The following is an 18,323-nucleotide window of genomic DNA, read 5'->3' as shown; positions in this document are numbered from 1 at the left end:
CTTAATTAAACTATGTTATATTTCCCCCACCTGGCATTAATCTCACCGTTGGGGGTTTGGAGAGGGGGAGTTAGGGGCACCACTTGGTTAATGTTCCCATCCTGATGCTGCAGTGATCTGTAGAAAGCCCCATCCTCTCTGATCAAAGATTTTAAAGGGAATGTTTTGGGGGAAATAAACATTGGGTCTCATGCAAGAACAAGTAACATGATGAACTCCCTCTGTGTGTACCTGAGTAGACGTGCACAAGGTTAACAAATTATCATGTTAACACCCCAATAATGTCGTATATGGCTGTGCCTCCTGCCCAATGTCAGAAATATGAAAAGACATCAATGAGTAAAATGAAGAAATTAAAAAGATCAGAGTTTAAGGTCAAGATGTTAGCGATGTAGAGGGAACTGGACTTTTTAGCAGCTTCAGAAATGGAATAAGAAACGGACTAAAGCAGTGCTGTTAATGTGATTCCAGCTATTTTCTCTAAATGCTGGAACAGACATTGCACATCCTACATCCATTTCATTACTATACATGTTAAAATATGAAATATGAAATCATCATCTCGTCACAAGTTCTCCTGAATTGGTCAAAAAAGTACAAATCAATTTGTATGAATGTATCTTGCATGAGGTCCATTGTAGCACCACTGTGTGGGCAGGTACCGATGTGTGGAAAGATCAGGGAGCAAATATGTTCTTGGCAATGTGGCCGGCAGAAGTAGTAGTGCCTGTTACACCCATACATCATACACAGCAAACCATGGACAGCTTTTGCTTCTTTGCTGTATTCCTAAGTCTCTCTTGCTGCAAGCCAGACCGTCACAGAATCCAAATCACAGTGACCACAACGTGAACCTGGGTGACTTATAGACCCACAGTTGACTGTCCAAGTATTGATGCTCTGCACCGGTCAGAACATGAAAGAACAATGGTTAACTCTACGAGGATAAATGTTTCATCATATCCTTCCAGTTTCACACATTTTAATTAGTCCTGGGCTAAAAGGCTGCTTTGAGAAGAGATCTACAAATGGAAACACATAATCCCTAATCCATCTGTGAAATAGATTCTGTGGTGATGCTTTATTCTAATGCAAATAGCCCCTCATAGGAAATGTGTAAACCCCCCATTTCCTAAATACCCACTACGCTATGTAGTAGCCACACTCATGTGAGCTCTAATTCCTGAGAAATAATTTCTGAAGAAGAAATCTCCATTTCCCACAAAGGGGGCGATTAGAGCACAGTTGACGTGCAGGCTAAATTGCAGATGTCGTTTCATTAGTGTGCAGCTAGCTCATCTCTCAGAAAACATATCTGACTCTCCGGGGCATCTCTTGTGCATTATGAATGAGACAGTCAAGCCCTCGCTCCTCTGGAATAAATTAAAGACATTCTGTGACATTTTGAAAATGAATCTGTTGTTTTTGCTCAGCGGGCACTTGTCACAATGTGGGTTAGAAAAAGTTTCAGCAACTGTCCTGGAAGCGACGTGCTGCTGGCAAAGTTAACGGTGCAACCAGCCAAATTTTGGCTGACAAATTTGTCACCCCACCGTTACATATAGTCGTATGTGCTGGAACAAACTCTGCAAACGAACAATGCAGATGTAACTCATTAAAGCAAAAACGATCCATACACTTAATTCACCCCACGGGCAATCCTTTAAAAGTATATACATATAGAAATGCAAGCTGGTACAAGAGCTGGAACACCTTCCCTAATGGCACCAATAAAATATCACATTATTATACATGTGCATTGGAAATTAGTGTGATCAGATTCACGGATGTTTAATATGCTGGTGGCACACGCCTCAGGGGATTGGTCGGGGAGAAGCAAAAACACCTGTAACATTAGCAATGTGCAACTCAAGGACAGCGGCCGCTAGTCTTTCGTCTGCATGTCTACTGTATTCCATTATGCATGAACTTACAGGGGTGCACTTTGTCTTGGCTGGAGTAAAGCTGGGGACCACAGGGGGTGATTAGGACACCATGTACCTTCTGTTGAACACCCACAACAGCTGCTCTGATGTGGGACCCTCGGAGGTAATGAATGCTCAATGACTTTTGAAACATTCAGAGGGCAAAATATAACAAAAATATCATGTTTTTCATTCCATTAAAATGTATTTAATCCAGCCTAGATAACCAGAAGGATTATACAACGGCAGCCTGAGAAGCGTAGTTTAAAAGGAACAAAACATGGAGTTGACCGTTGCAGGCACTGAAGTACTTTAGCCTACAGCAGGTCCACTGAAGCAGATGGGGGATGGATGTCTTGATAAAGGCCACCTCAAGTGTACTTGCTGGGGGAGGAAAGGATGTGTCTTATTCACCTTTCTGGCCCAGATTCTCTCAGTCTGCTTGGGGATTTGAAACACTCACATGTGGGTCACAGGACCGGTTCTTTAACATTTGGCTACAGAACACATTTTCAATGGCAAGGGCCTAAAGAGAGTGAAACTAGAATGAAGGGACTTGGCTCCGCTTTTAAAAATACCTCCGCCAAGGCCCAACAGCCGACTTATAAAACCGCAATTAAATCCACTAGACGCAGATATTTATTTGAATCTGGATCACTCCTAACAAATAACACGCATTTATCCAATTGGTTTATATCTATGAAGTATTCCCTGGGACATTGGTAGAAATGTTCAAGAAAGTGAAAACAATTTTTTTGGGATCTACCCCTATGGATCCATTCCCTTGGCCCATCCTTCCACCAAGTTCTTAATGCGTTGGCAACGTTGTTAGTGCCCTTGCATGCTGTGCTGGCAAATGTTCATGGAACTATAGTTGTTCGATGACCGTATTCATTGTTGGATGCCAGTTTGACTGAAAATTTGAACAGTAAACTCAGGATTTCATTGTGTTTTCAGAAACAACGATAAAGGAGATGGGGAGTGGGGTTAAGGATCCTTAAACAATTCAATTAAGATTATAATGTGCATGACACACAAAGGCCAAGAATGAATTCAAGTGCAAGCATTAGAATCATGCATGCAATGATAATTGACTGTTTGCCTCCTGAGTGGACAGGAACAATGGAGCTTGAGGAGCTTCTCTGGCCGAGTGAGGGCACTTACAATGAACAACCATGCAACATGGAAAGAAAATCAATAAAGAGTGTGTGTGTGTGTGTGTGTGTGTGTGTGTGTGTGTGTGTGTGTCATTGTAAGTGTAAAAACTGAGCCTGCACACACCTTCCATGTCTGCCTGTCTCCCTGCCTGTCACTCAGTCTGCCTACCTGTGTGCATGCTTCTGTATGAAGGCCAGGAAGAAGACCAGAGGACGGCGAGGAGGGAAGAAGTGCTGTCAGTCAGTGCTGGCTGAACAAGGAACTGATGGGAGCAGGAGGGAAGACGGTTGGCGGGCCGGAGCCATGCACTATTCAGGCAGCATTCAGATGGAGCGCGACCACTGGGGCAAAACACCACAAGGTTCACGGCAGCACGCACACCTGACAAAACTGGTGTTCAGATTCTGCAAGGGGGGGGGGGGGGGTTGATTTGGCAAATCAGGGGTCAATGGTGTGTTTTTTACATCCATAAGGGTCCAAAAGTCTCAATGGGAACTTGGGCTCAGATTTTTGGAGCCTACGGGTCTAAACCATAACAAACACAACAGTCAGTGGTTGTGTCTATCACTGTAAACACAGTGGTATGTCCTGATAAACACCTGTCCTGTATAATATTGCAACGGTGAAAAAAGTGGATGAATGCCATCCCTTCTCGCACTGGGACAATCGGTGTCAACTGAAACCATTTCGCCAGTGAGGTCAGAAAAACAATACAGTCAGGACGGACACCTTTATCATGCAGTGTATTAAAAAGTTAAGCTCCCCTCCTATAAACCTTGAATACTGTGAGAGTCCTGAACAGTCTTACTCATCTAGAGGACAAAGTGATGGCGCCAGGGAGCAGACGGCTCATAAACTAATGGGACTCTTGTAAAAAGATACTCCCCCCTGGATTATACCTGCTCAGGAGGCCTGATGGATGGCCCAGATGGCTGGGAGAGGACACCGAGCATAGATGAGTGAACAGGTGTGAGGATGGGTTTGTGTGTGCGCACTATAACAAGGACTTGTATACAGAATTCTCTGGAGCTTGCTTTGCCTTTAACTGATTTAGATCAACAAGCTCTCAAATATCTGACCTAGTGACTCTTTTTTTTAACATTGAGACATTATATGTGGGAATATGCAGAAATTTAGAATTTTATTGTATTAAGATTTTAGTTTGAAGTGATTCTTTTTGCAGTTTTCTACACATTATGACATTATCATTATTATTATTATGAACATCATTAATGTGCTTAACCCAGTGTAGATGAAAAGGTTCAACTGGTAGGTGTGGAAAAATTACATTAACCATTTTAGAAATATTTTAAGCTCTGATTCCAGCATTTAAAAGTTTTAATTGTTTTGGACCATCAGTCAAACAAAACAAAATGTTGAAGATATAACCTTTTATTCTATTTGTTTCTTGAATATCAACATAATCATTTATTAATTGATGATTCCTGATTATAATCATGAACTGAGGCTTGTGTCTTGAGTTAAAAATTACATACAAAAATGAATAACTGGTTGGGCCTCTACAATAGAGCATTGGCCTTTTTTCATCTTCAAAAATATATCTTGAAGCCTTGAAACATATTACTTTTGAGTCCTTTTGGTGTGGTCGGCCATGAAATCAAATCTGGACTTTCATTTGAGATATATTTGTTTGCATGACTTTAACATTAGGTAGGTTGATGGTTTGAGGGAGAGGCAGGGTAAGAAAAGAAAAAACTAACATAGGACAGTATTGTGAATCATTTATAAATCTACGATTTAAACAGACTTTATATAATTGATGAAAAACCTCTGGCTATGTTAAGTTGGTAAATCAGTAAATGTACATAACTGTGGATTTAAACAAAAAATGGGGGAAGCATAAATCTGCAGTTGCTATTTGCTGGCAGAGAGTAGATGTGAACTGTAGAGGCTGAAGTATGGCTATTGAAGCTGCTCGTTGAAAAGAAAAGATTCACATGGAAGCACGACCCGCTGTAACATATGAATAAACTAAGCCATGCAACAGGGAGGCTCCTGACACAGGGGACAGCTTCTGGTTTCACCAACCTTATTAAGTCAGGTGTTTTGCCTGGGGACATGCTAGGAGGCAGGACATGCACTGACATTCATGTGCATATATAATATACATACATCCCTGACTGTAAGCATGGTGATTGTGCAAGAAACACACCGTGGAGAACTCTTCATGAAAGCAGAGAAATTGAAGAGAAGAGAGTGTAAAATGCTGAGATTTTGAGTTTCTCCCTGTATCTACCTTCTAAGAACGGGTGGCATATTATACAGAAAACAACGTACACTGCATTTTCTCGCTTTCCTCATCAAAAGCTTATGATTGAAGTCTCAAATAAAAAGAAACCTTCCACCGAGATTTAACTACCTGGCCAATCTAATGCTGCATCATCTGTTCTTTTACACTTTCCCAGCTACTGACACACACACACTCCCGAAGTTGTCACACACACATGCACAGAGGCATTAGGACTGAGTTAAATTGAATTACATCGCCACTTCCCACTTTGATGGCGGCTATTAACTTGGCAAACAGCGCTGATGGTAAGCCTATCATATGGTGGCTGCTGTGTAACAGGATTGCAGATTGTAGCACTATAGGCAACCCGTGGCAGGAGAGTAGCAGGCCTGCTAACAGTTGCTGCAGTGAGGGTGAAGCAGCGCTGTGGCGGTGGATGTGTAACAAAGAGCTGCAGCACCCCCAACAGAGAGGAGACACACCGACAGGCACTGAGGCATTGGAAGCAGCTATGAAAGTGTGTCTGCATGTTCTCGTGGGCAGTTATTTAATGTATTTTCTATGTTCTTATTAGTGGTTGGCAGCTTCTTTATGTTTGCTATGTGTTATTTAGTGTTCATGGCCAATAGTTGTTTGTAAATGCATGTGGGAGTTTAAGTGTGAGGTGGCGTCTGATATGACGAATAGAAAAGCAAACAGATAATAGAAAAGAAGAAGAGGAGACAAACAAGGAAAGGTACTGATGAAAAGAGGCAGTAAAAGACGGTGGGAATAAATTGCCAAGAAAGGGAAAGAGAAGGACGGACCATTGCCATAGCAACAGCAGTATTTCTGTGATCCAGCAATAACTGCTTGATGTCAGATGCCAGCTAGCTCTTGGTCTTAAAATCTATTAAATAAGAAAAAGATATGCAGAAAGTCTGTTAAACCTGGCATCGTGGATTATAACTTATCACAGAACCTTTACAAAAGTGAACCCTAACACTGCTTATTCCTGAATTTTGATCAGAGCTGGCAAAAAATAAGTTTTTTTAATTTATTTTTTCAAAAGCAACTGAAGACAAATTGAATCTATAACAAGCTACAGAAAATATGACACACTATCTTGTCAGACACGTCATTATAGGCGGGCCCCGGGGGCCAGTAGGGCTGTTCCCACCCAAATGAAACAGACAGTACTTTTAACTGCAAGCTATAAACTATTCAGTGTTGTTTATTTATAAAGTGGAAGGGACCGAATGGGAAGGATGGCATATTTGCTCTCTGCAGCGGGCTGCACGTGCGACTGTTCAACGGATTAATTTCTCCGCACGGAGACAGGGCTGGCGGCCTGGTGTATGCTCACAGAATGATAAGATCAGATAGGTGCAAAAAAAAAAGTACAAGAAAATGGTCCATATTAATTCAACCAACAATAAATTAGAAGAACTGATGTTGTTTTACTGACTTAGCAATACAAGTATATATTTTGTAGATATGAACAGTGCTTATGGATTGTGCTGGGCTCCACAGGAAAATCTAATGATTGACTAAACATTCAAGTACAAACTTTCCATCTGACAACTAATGTAATGTAAAAAAAATTCCACACTGATATGTCTCCCTCCTCCTCCTCACCGAGCGTTAGATGGTTGCTGTGTTCAGGTTCATGCGAAAGACAGGCTCGCCTCGGGACATCAGCAATAATTAGGTGAGATCAACCCCACATCAATCACCCTCCTCTCGCACACGCACAGGGTCATCAACCTCTACGCGACCTTACATGCTAAACAGACCACTGTCACAACTTGTCACAAGGCTCGACAGAGAGAGGGGGGGGGGGAGAGAGAGGGAGGGAGTTAAAGAGACAGAGAGAAACTGACAGGGATGTTAAAGATCTGAATGCAAAGGGGATCGTGGAGGCAAGTTGGACAGGTATTCTGATCAAAAAGACTGAGGAGATGACACTGACAAGTGAGGAGGTGGAGTTGGGAGCAGGTGAGTGAAGGTTCATACTCTTGTCTTATTTCCCCTTCAATTCGACACAGGTTTCATCTGTTGTACAGGCAAAGTTTCAAAATCACTTCAGAAGCGAGAAGTGCAACTCGAAGCTGCCAGCACCCGTGACAAGACTAACTCGGCTGCAGCACAGAGTCGAGGCAGCTATAATGCTAAGTTCATCCAGTTCAAACCATCACACAATGCCCGGCACACACAATCAAAAATGGACTGAGTGGAAACCCAAGAGACCTCCAGCCCTGACATGTCGCCACGGTTTGTCCCGAGAAAAACATGGCTGCTGCTGCAATTAATGACACCATTCAACAGAGGGACCGGCCAATGTATCATCCCAGCGCCGCTTCCCCCCCATTTCCTTTGAGCTCAAGGACAGTCGGTCGAGTTTCTCCTTTACACAAGGGGGCGTCATCCCCGCTGACAGGGTACCGATCTGTGTGGGGAATTTGTATGAGTGTGAATATGTCAAAGGCAGCATGCGGGGGAAAGTGACCTACGCTTTAGCAGGGAGTTTAATCCATCTTGTCGGCGCCCTCTTAACTGGACACTGCAACAATCTGCTCATGTGTAGATGTTGAAATATGAACTCAGTATTTTAAACCAACCGAGAAAAACTCTCAAAAATGACTCATTATCACAAGAATATATTTATATGGTTCAGTTTTGTGCCAGAAATATATACACTAGAGCTACTTTCAGAAATGCATGGAACTCTGCAGGATTAACCACGAGCAAGTGGGTGTGTTGATGATGTTTCTAACACGCAACAAACACAAAAATTCCAAGTACAAACATCTCAGCATTTAAAAAAAACTGGGCCACACATAAAGAATACACTGAAGAAATATGTAAAGTACACCTCTGGTGTTAAGAGCTGACGCTGGTGATCTCTGCAGCGAAACTAAGAAGTTACGTCCTCTGCCTGCTGCGACACCTCTAACATTAACGCTTCAATTTATGTCTCTTTGTGAGCACGTCCGACAGCTGCGTTGTTAATATGTCAAAGGCAAACTCCGCAGAAACTCCAGACCCGAATGTCCATACATTTTTGTCTGAATATGGCTGAGGTTTGAATTCTTCCGCATGGTGAATATTTCATTATTTTTCCTTTTGGAGTCTCATCTATATCCCATTATTTACTGCTGCAATGACCCAATTTCCCCATGGGGATCATTAAAGTTTCATCTTATCTTATCTTATCTGCCCCTATCCCTCTCCCCTCCATTATCACCCTCTCATCGCCCCCTTGCGCCCCCTCCTCCAACAGTCCTTCACTTAATTATGTCCCATGAATGAAGTTCATCTTTCATGCTGCCAGCAGCCGGCAGCATGGCTCACCCGTTCTGGGCTATCCAATCATGGCGCATAGACCAAACTAAATTTAGACAGCCGGCGTGTGATGCCTGGCGGGCCCTAATGGCGGCCGACGTCTCAAGACAATCTGCTGATGTACAGGATACACTCTGGCTCAGGCGGCTGCAACCAAAGTTGACTAATGCTGATGACTTGTGAACCAGTTTGTTTCGCTCAAAAAGTTTTCAAGGGGATCGCGAACACAGAGGTGAATTACTGTGCTGACTAAGGCCATTCAAACTTAATGAAATCCTGCATTTACATTTTAGGATCTTGGCCAATGCTAAGAGTAATCTACATGAGGCGAGTAAGGCAGTGGCAAAGTGCTCCGACTGATGCAAACCTGCACATTTATTCAAACAGCAAAGCAATCAGCCACCCATGTTGACGGCACAGGATTTGTGTCTGTAGGTTGCCATCACCAAGATGTTCTAGTGGAGGCAATGATTATATGATCACCTATAATTAAAAGTAGAAACCCCCTGATTTTACACACTAATGTCCGTGTACAGGTGTCGCCGAGTATCACTATAACTATGTGTACATTTTTTTTGGAAAGTTTGAGGAATTGCATCAAGTGATGTCACTTGCATGAGCACGTTTGGGGACAAGTTTGAAAATTAAACGTGTGAGGTTAGAAAGAGTGGACGTCAATGACGTGCTCCTCATCTCTGCTTCACATTAACCACGACTGACATAACCGCCTTCGAATCTGAGAGCAGACTGTCGGCAGTCGAGCTGCTATGCAGGTCATGTAGGCGCCAGGTTTTCACAGGAGAGAAGTGTGTGTGTGGTTCTGCTAATATTTCATAATAACAATAAATCCACAATCAGCTTGACTATTTAACAATGAAGGCCTTCCCGTGCAGATATTCAGATCTCTGAAGACCACTTATTGTGAAAGAGGATGCCAATGAGTTACTTTGCATTGGCAGCAGCAGTGACACCAAATTCCTTCACTGCAGAAATCAAAAGAGATGAAAACTCGCCTCTAATACTAGCCTGTCTGAAATAAATGCCTGCTAGCCTATTAAGATGTGGTAATTTGGCCCACAGCTACCACTTGAGGACGGCGGCTGCGGTGTTTAGGCTGTGTCATTTCTGCAGTGAAATATCTCTGACACAGTCTTTTTCCATTTAGTATATTTATGGTATTTAGACAGGCACATAACCCATGCTCTTGCTAACTACAGCACTTTCATAATTCTCTCTACTGGTCACACTTCAGGCTCCCGTTCTATCAGGCAGACTCAACACACACACACACACTCAACCGACACACACACACACAATGAAGGCATTAAAAAGAACCCAAGGGCATCGGACGATAGTCTTTCTCTTGAAATAGACGAGATCTGAACCCAAAGGGACTTTTAACGTAGTTTGACAGTTCCTCCTCCTCCATTCATCCACTTTCATATTTTTCATGAAACAGGCTCTGAGGTCACACACACAAATCTAAGCAACTTCTATCGATCTCACCACATGCACTCATCCTCTGTCGGATTATTTGTTAAAGAGACACACTCACTATAATAATACAGATTTCAAAATGCTGCCTATGAATTTCATTCAAAAATGTTTACAAATATATTGATGCTAAATTATATTTGCTCTATTACAATAATACAAATAAGAATAAAATATCACTGACAACAGTACACCGGGAGCACTGACAAAGATGTGGAATGGTGTGATTAAAAACAATGAGATTAAGTCAACAATTTTGTTATAAATTAGGATAACACATTATATTAAGATAACATCGCAGGTTTTTGGATAAAACCACTTTATATGTTCTTTCATGCAGAAAACCGGTGTACAAGTAAATAGAATGTTTTAATATATATACACTTCAGCGAGTCCAAGTCTATAGTTTTTTTTCTGGTGCCCAACACTGCTGCATATAACTGCAGTTGTTTCTGATAAACTACACGTTCAAGATACATATGTAGTATTTCAGTACTTCATTACCATAACTTTATGCCAGTCAGTTACACACTGGCCACATCATTGACATTTAAACTCTACACCCAGAGTGGCTCGGTTCAAAAACGTCTCTTTAAAGAAGTTTTACCAACTTGAAAAAAGACGCTGCAACAAGTTAGCGCAGAGCAGACAAGTTAAGTTTCAGAGGACAAAAGGTCAGCTGTAAAGAGGGATGTCTCCGAGGATATCATGGCCAGGGGGATAGCATGGGTTAGCAAACACTCTCTGGGGTTGGAGAAACAATAAAGGCCTGTCGTTTGGTTAGAACAAAGGCCTGTCATTTGCTTTTGTTGTTGGTAATCTGCATGTCCAGATGGCGGGATGACTTTCTCCCTTGCAGCGTCGTTACAAGCTCAGCACAGCTGGCCGCCCGACCGAGCAAACTATGAGTGAGAAGCGAAGGAGCGCAAGGAAATGAAAGAAGATGACAGTGGAGAACATGGAGTACTTGTAGGAAGAGTGTATCTTACCTAGATCTGTGTTGGGGCCGGCCAGCAACTGTTTGAACTTGTCCAGACGGGACGCTTCCCTCTCTGTCATGGCTGGGGTGCCAGACGTGTTCTGGTCGGCCATGCGAGCCACTAAAGGGATGAGGGGTGGCCGGTGAGGCAGAGACCGCTGTCTTTGGAGGCCTGCATATTCACCTGCAGCATCTGTTGGGCAGACAATGACATGAGCGGGGAAGATGGGTTACTTCACTACAAACACAACATGTACAGGGATTTTATATGATGCAGCACAGGATCTTGTGGACACGATAAAGGTCCATTGTCATATTGAAGGCAACGTATTTCAGCACATGCATGACATTTTGTGTTTAGTCACAGAAATGATCTATAGAATATGCTGAGACGTCTGGGTTGGTTCTCAGTCTGCACAAACGTTGTTATTTATGAATCTCATCCTCCTGATTTGACAACATGGGCGAGGGGAGGTCTGGGCGGCAGATAAAAGTATTCAACGGCTCCGTATTGCTCTGTACTCACTAAACCATGGTGACCTTTGAGTGATCCAATCAAATCCCAAGGATTTGATTTAAATCTCTTCTGGAACACATCCCAGCCCACATATTCATTTCACTTCACACTGCTGAGAATATAGATGCTCTCACTTTTATTTCACTGGAACATCAGTGAGCCCAGTTTCTTCTATACAGAAAAATCCATTAATTCTGTTTAGAGGACGTGTTTCGTCTTGTTCTATTACACTTTCAAATGTGCCCTTTTTCAAGAGATAGAAGAAATATTCCTCCGAATTGAATCACAGCAGAATTGAGGTGACAGGACATGCCTGGCACTGATCAGTTAATCAGTAACTGCTGTGCACAGCATCTCACTTGATAGTTAGACTTTTATCAAAATCAAACTGAAGATCTGCTTATTCAGGTCTTAATTTGTTCCTGAAAGACTTTTTATCTAATTTGTTGAACATCCTTTTCACATCCCAAAAGCCATCATGCCATCAATAAAGGACTAAAATAACCATGGACCGAATGATATGATTGGCTGGTGTCCCCGTCTGCCTCCCATGCAGGAGAGACATACGCCACCAAAGCCGAGACTAGGTTGGTGGGCGAGTCACAGAAAGGTCGGCTTCTGGCAGTTTTCAGGCAATGCGCATTCATGTGTTTTGGGGTTTTAGATTTCATGAAAGTGCTGATTTGAGGACATTGGGATGTATAGATTGCATATTTTCTAAGTGTAACCTGCTCTTGCTAGCTTTTACAACCATACCAACCCTAGCTTTTCACTACAAGTCTAATCTGTATTACTAAAAAGTAAAAGTAGGAATCAGGCCAACACATGGTCTACATAACACCACAGACACTTACACTTGGAATCCAATGGCCCTTTAACATTACTGTATGGCTCCAGCCAAGTGGGAATGAATGTAGTTACTGTTAATGGTTTGTTTAGTGAAAAGCCTCCAGGGTGGCAGCAGTTGCACATTTTGTGTGATGCACATTAATTCAGTCTGCTGAGGGCCACATGTTCTCCCAGATGTGCGGAATGAGACGAAAAGTGACACACAAGTAAAACAGTCAAGATAGTGTGCAGAGGGACGTTCCTTGTGACATGAGCTCTAAACAAACAGTTCATAAAGAACCTTGTGTGTCCATAAAAGGGTTAGGGTTGCTAACCTTGCCAACATTTTTCATACAACCACAACATTTATACTGTGTGGATACAGTCCCATCAACTCCATAGCAATTAATAAAACTGGAAGGTTGCCTATATGAATAACCCCTTTAAATGTTTACAAGACCAAATGAAAGGCTACAAATCTGTTACCAACTTTATTTGCACTTTGAATAATTAAAAAGGATTATTAGAGGTGGCAGCAGTGTCTTTGTAGTGGAATATTTTGTATCGCTGTAACATGCTACCCCCTTTTACAGCACATTCACAATTCACAAAAGAAAAAGTCAGAGGAAGTTAGTTGTGTCCACTCGTCTCTCACAATACACTGCATCAACTGTTACAAGTTGGAAGGACATGTGAGTATTATGACGAGTATCTAGGTAGGTAGATGGAGCCTCACTAACAAAAGCCATGCTCAGGGCCATTATCCTATTAGACCGGGCCAAGTGTGTTCACACGATTCTGAGGAAAGAAGGAGACGAAGAAGAGAAGAGAAAAAAAGAGACTGGAAAGTATTCAGGTTTGCATATAAGCGTCAGTGTTTTTGGGACATGCTCGTGTTGTGACAGAGCATGCAAGCCTGGGCTGCGTCTCATCTGAGGAGATAAGAGGAAGCGCCTGAAGGCAACAGACTGGTTATGTCATCTGTATCTACACACAGCAACAGGCAAAACAGCAGACACCCAGCCAGACGAGCAGATGACCTGCCAGACAGGACAACAGTCACGCAGACGGTTGACGTCTGCTGCACTCGCTGATGTTACAGTCTATGAGCAGAGCAACTGCAAAACAGTCTATGTTTAGAAGGAACATGGTTCTGTCGTACCCGAGTTTACATTTAAATACATGCGTCTATTTTTTTATTTAAATGATTTCTCATTCATTTTTATGTTTTCTAACTGTACACTGTCAAATCCACAAGCAAGTTCAGCCAAAGCACAACATTGGCAGTCTATCAGTAACACAGCTCTACACAGTGATAACATCAGTCAAATACCCATGGCTCATTTCTCTGCTGTTTGGATGATGGATGATTCTGTTGAATCAGGATATCAGTTGAATGTGGTGACACTAAAGGACAACAAAGCTCAGATTCTCATCTAGGGACCTCCTGATGACCCAATGGTTATTGTGCAAAGCAAATAGGCACATGCGCCTTGGGCAATGGGTTCCCGGTAAAGATCACATAAACAGAGAGGTGAATGCGATCTCTACTTGTAGTGCCAGAACGTATGAGCTTTTGATAGCTGCAAGCTAGGCACGTCGTTGCTATGGAAACACATTGACAGCTGCAGGAGCACAAATGCTGAGATAATTGACAGAAACTTTTCGAAGATAACCAACCACAAAAACAGAATGAGAAGGAGCCAATAACCGTGTTGGTGGGAGGTACTGTCTATGTAGCACCCGTGATTAATCACGGGTGACAGAGCAGATTGTTGGTCATACGATAACAGGTAAACACTGGTCCGGGTTTGAATTAGAGATAATAGCGGGAAACTGGTCTGGTATGCAGCTTTGCGGATGAGGGTGGGTATGCAAATATGGGTGCAGGACTTTTGTCCCCAGTTCAAATCCCGACCAGCTGGACGGTTTAAGGTGTGCAATTCTTCTAGTCTCTCTCCCTCATTTCCTGTAAACCTGTCACTGCCACTATCAAATACAGCCATATAAAAACACCTACAAAAGTATATCCTCAAGTATTCTATTCATTGTGGATTATTAAATGTCAATGTGGTGTTTTAAACTTTTAAATTGAGGCTCAGAAAAAAATTATAGGCAGCAACACAGAGGTTTCAGGGTGTTTTTTCAAAACATGTCACTGTTGCACTAGAGATAAATACAGCCTGGCTTTTAGTATGCAGGTACGCCAGAAAACTTTGGACACTGAGCAATGGTGTTGACTCACCTTTGGGTGACCCAATTGGAGCTTCGCTGTGGGATTTAACCAGGCGACCATCAGTATAAGGGCTGCTTTGGGAGGCAAACGACACCTCTGGGCTGGTCACGTCGCCTTCCTGCACTCTCTCCTCCACCTCCTCCTCCTCATTCTCCTCGTCCTCCTCTTCGTCCTCCACCGTCTCCTCCTGTGTGTCCTCGTCTCTCTGTTCCAGGTCTGTGGAGTCATCCAGCCGCTGTTGTTCCTGTTGCTTGCTGTGATTCTCAATCACCTGTAGAGTTCAGAGAAAACCCTGATGAACTCAAGCCATTGAAATCTTCAGTATATACAGTATTAAAAATGTCCAGTGTAAAGAGACACACTGCAAAATTGTATAAATCTATGAAAGATCCAAGTTCTACATGAATAATAATGCATTAGCATGCATCCCACTAAAATGAACTGACAAATAAATAAAAATTACACTAACATTCGTATTATACTTCACAACTGCAAATAAGCGAAGGAGCAAATGATGTCAATTTTTTCATCAGCATGTAAGCAAGGCTCTATGTTGACGCCAGAGTACATTCCGTTTTGTTAAGAACATGGTCGGTGTGGCCTTTACATCACAATAAAACCAATTATGCGTCAAAGCAGAGTCCAAGCAGACTGAAGTTATAATAACAACAACTCCATATCTGTGATGTATACTGTTGCCAGTGTGTGATAAAATGTTATTAAATTGTCTAGAAAATAAGTTTGAAAGAAAGGAAAAGAAGAAAGGGGAAATAGGGTGGCACAGTGAATATGGCGACTGTCCTTTGACCAAACCCTTATAACAGAAAAGTATCCATCCACTAGCCTCTGCATGAGTTTGTTTACCTTATTGGCCGTCTCCATGACCACCTCGATGTTAAGGTTCTGTGCAGCCATGGCCAGCAGCTCATCGTCATCATCCCCAACGTCCCAAGCATCACTTGTGATGCTCTCAAACTCCTGGAAGGTGGTCGCCTTCTTAGGCTTGCCTGGTGTGGCCGGAGGATGTTTGTTGGCTGCTTTAATTAGACTGGAGAAAAAGAGAGAGAGAGGGCCATGAAGAAAGAGACGAGAATGTGATTAAAAGAATTGAGAAAAAAGGGGAAGGTGTGGGCAGGAAAGGGTGGAAAGGGAAGAGAGAGATAAAGTAAATAGACACAGTGAGTAGGATAAGGTACAAAATGGGTAGGGATGAACAGTTAATCATTGTGGAATTGACAGATGCAGAAAGAAATACCAGCACTTTGGAAAAAAGAAGAGCTTATATAACTACCGTTTCAACTCATGAAGAAATGTAAAATATTTGCACTTAAAAATAATGATATCTGCCAGTAATTCACAACACACAAAATGAAATACTCAGGTACGTGAGTCTCTTAATCTTAAACACTTGAATCAAAAGCAGGCCTCAAACATCTAACAGGATGGTATCTAGTCATGTTTAAAAGAAAGAGTTTCACTCCGTGGCTTTCTTCGTACTGCGAAGGTGCTCTAATTTCTTACAAAGATAAAGATTGCCATGATAAAGAGACTTTTCCATATTAGGTAACTTCCATCATAACTTGGAAGAAAAGAGAAAGCTTGAACTTTCATCCTGACAAAAAAACAAGCAAATTAAATTCAACCCTCTATGGAAATCTACATGATTAAACATCAGAAAGAAGCAAGAAAAGGATTTTTAATGAGTAACAGGCTGCTTTTTCTATCTGTGAGTGCGTGGGGGGACTGGAACAAGATAGGTACAGTCAACAAAATAAAATTAGTCCAAAATAGCACAAGTATTTCCAAAGCAGAAGTGAACGATGAGGAAGCTTTAACAATTAATGCCTTCCACACACCTTCCACTTCAAGATTCTAAAGTTTTCTGTGTTCTTAATATGTAATACCCACTGTGAAGTCCAGTATTTTCCTTATCACACTCATTAACATGCTTTACAAATCACATATACCTCTTAAATCCTCACTCCATGTAACCTAATCTGTTTACACAGGGCAGGGTTGAAAGCCTTTTAAATAAGTTAACATGAAAGTGAAAGTATGATAGAGTCACTTGAGGCTATTCAGCAGTCAGCCTGTCCCCCAACTAGATTTACTGGTAGGTTCACTTCCTCTAAAACAACTCCATTCAAACAAAAGGTTTCCAGAATTACCAACTATTTATATTTTCATACATTCAAGCACAGTGCAGTTATGGTCACACCTATGAAATCACAGCCCATGTCATTGTCAGCTGTCCAATAGCAAAATATTGGATTTACAGTCCTGATTGGTGTGTGGCTAAAAGTATAAAACGATACCATTATCTCACTATGGGCTATCATAGAAAAAGTAACGTAAATAGAACCAGATCGATCAAGGTCTCATGTAAAGAAGATAACACTTTTAATTAATAGACACTGGTATAACCTGTTTGATTATCAAAAGAAAAAGCACAGGATGGGATTATCCATGAGGAGGAAAGATATGCTCATCCTCCTGTGTATCTAGACAAAGCTTTATTTAAAGGATGAGAGCTATATTTAGGTTTTCAGATATAGTTTTCCAAACTGAGACTCACTGTTCAGACACAGAAACTAAGGGAATCAAAAGTTCACACGAAAATCACAGGACGCTTGACATATACAAAGAGGTGCATTGGACTTACTTCGCATGGAGGAGCGGGTCAAAGGGGGGATGCTGGGCTCCGTATACATGTTGAATGCTGAGGAAGTGAGGAAGAGGGAATGTCAATGAATGAGCTCGTAGCTGTCAAGTTAGCAATGCTAGCTCTGAGTTGCCCCAAACGATTACCCATTAAAGCTGTAGCAGTGCACATAACAGTGACGGACATTGAAACCCATAGTTACATTTAGATTCTACATGTAATTGTAGAGTTATTTACAACTCTGTGGATTGACTGTAGGGAAATGACTTAAATGTTAGCCGCTGTTAGCAACCTAGCAGGCTAGCAGCAGCTCGGTGTGAAGTGTCTTGAGACTCTTTCAGCACAGACTTCAATATATTATGAGGCGATGGACGTGCGAACATCGCCGGGAGACAGCAGGACAGTCCGCGAAAGTTAAAGTTGCGTTTGAGGCTGAACGGTGCCGCATCAGATGAGCTAGGCTAGTTGCTGCTAAGCTAGCCGCCAGCAGGGAACACGTCACTTACCTGCCAGGAACCTTGGCTGCGTTTCTCTTCCAGAACTGTTTCCTGGTCCCGTCAGTCGACATCTTCCCTCCGCGGCTCCTGCCGGTCCTCGACGCAAACACCCGGGCGCTGTCGTGGTCCGCGAGACGTGGAAAATGTGTTTATTTACAGCTCACCAAAACTCAGAGAGCTGCCATGTTGCCACTGCCTGATGGGCGAGCAAGCGCGGCTGTGATTGGACGAAGCGGGGCTTGCTCAGCGTGGGCCAATCACAAGTGAGTTCCGTGGTGAGGTGGCTCGGGCAGCAGCTTACGTCACAACCCGCCGTCTGTGCGTTTGTTGACAGAGAAACTGAAATGGTCAATCAAAACAGAGAGAGGGAGAGACAGGGATGGAGAGAGAGAGAGAGAGAGAGAGAGAGAGAGAGAGAGAGAGAGAGAGAGAGAGAGAGAGAGAGAGAGAGA

The 18,323-nt window shown here is 42.5% G+C and overlaps 1 protein-coding gene across 2 annotated transcripts in view; it reads right to left on the bottom strand.

The window, feature by feature from the left end:
• The window catches only part of tbc1d22a (TBC1 domain family, member 22a), a 115,147-nt gene extending 97,074 nt beyond the window's left edge, over positions 1-18,073 (bottom strand). For both annotated transcript variants that reach the window (XM_062382755.1, XM_062382754.1), the window contains exons 1-5: positions 17,881-18,073; positions 17,375-17,431; positions 15,577-15,760; positions 14,722-14,983; positions 11,142-11,324 (exon numbers count right to left, since the gene is read on the bottom strand). In XM_062382755.1, coding sequence (XP_062238739.1) covers positions 11,142-11,324; positions 14,722-14,983; positions 15,577-15,760; positions 17,375-17,431; positions 17,881-17,942 — 748 coding nt within the window. In that variant the 5' untranslated portion in view covers positions 17,943-18,073. The remainder of the gene's footprint in view (positions 1-11,141; positions 11,325-14,721; positions 14,984-15,576; positions 15,761-17,374; positions 17,432-17,880) is intronic.
• Positions 18,074-18,323: the final 250 nt, after the last annotated feature.

Source organism: Platichthys flesus, chromosome 23, assembly GCF_949316205.1.
Source record: "Platichthys flesus chromosome 23, fPlaFle2.1, whole genome shotgun sequence".
Lineage (NCBI taxonomy): Eukaryota > Metazoa > Chordata > Actinopteri > Pleuronectiformes > Pleuronectidae > Platichthys > Platichthys flesus.
This window is presented reverse-complemented; position numbering and strand designations above follow the sequence as displayed.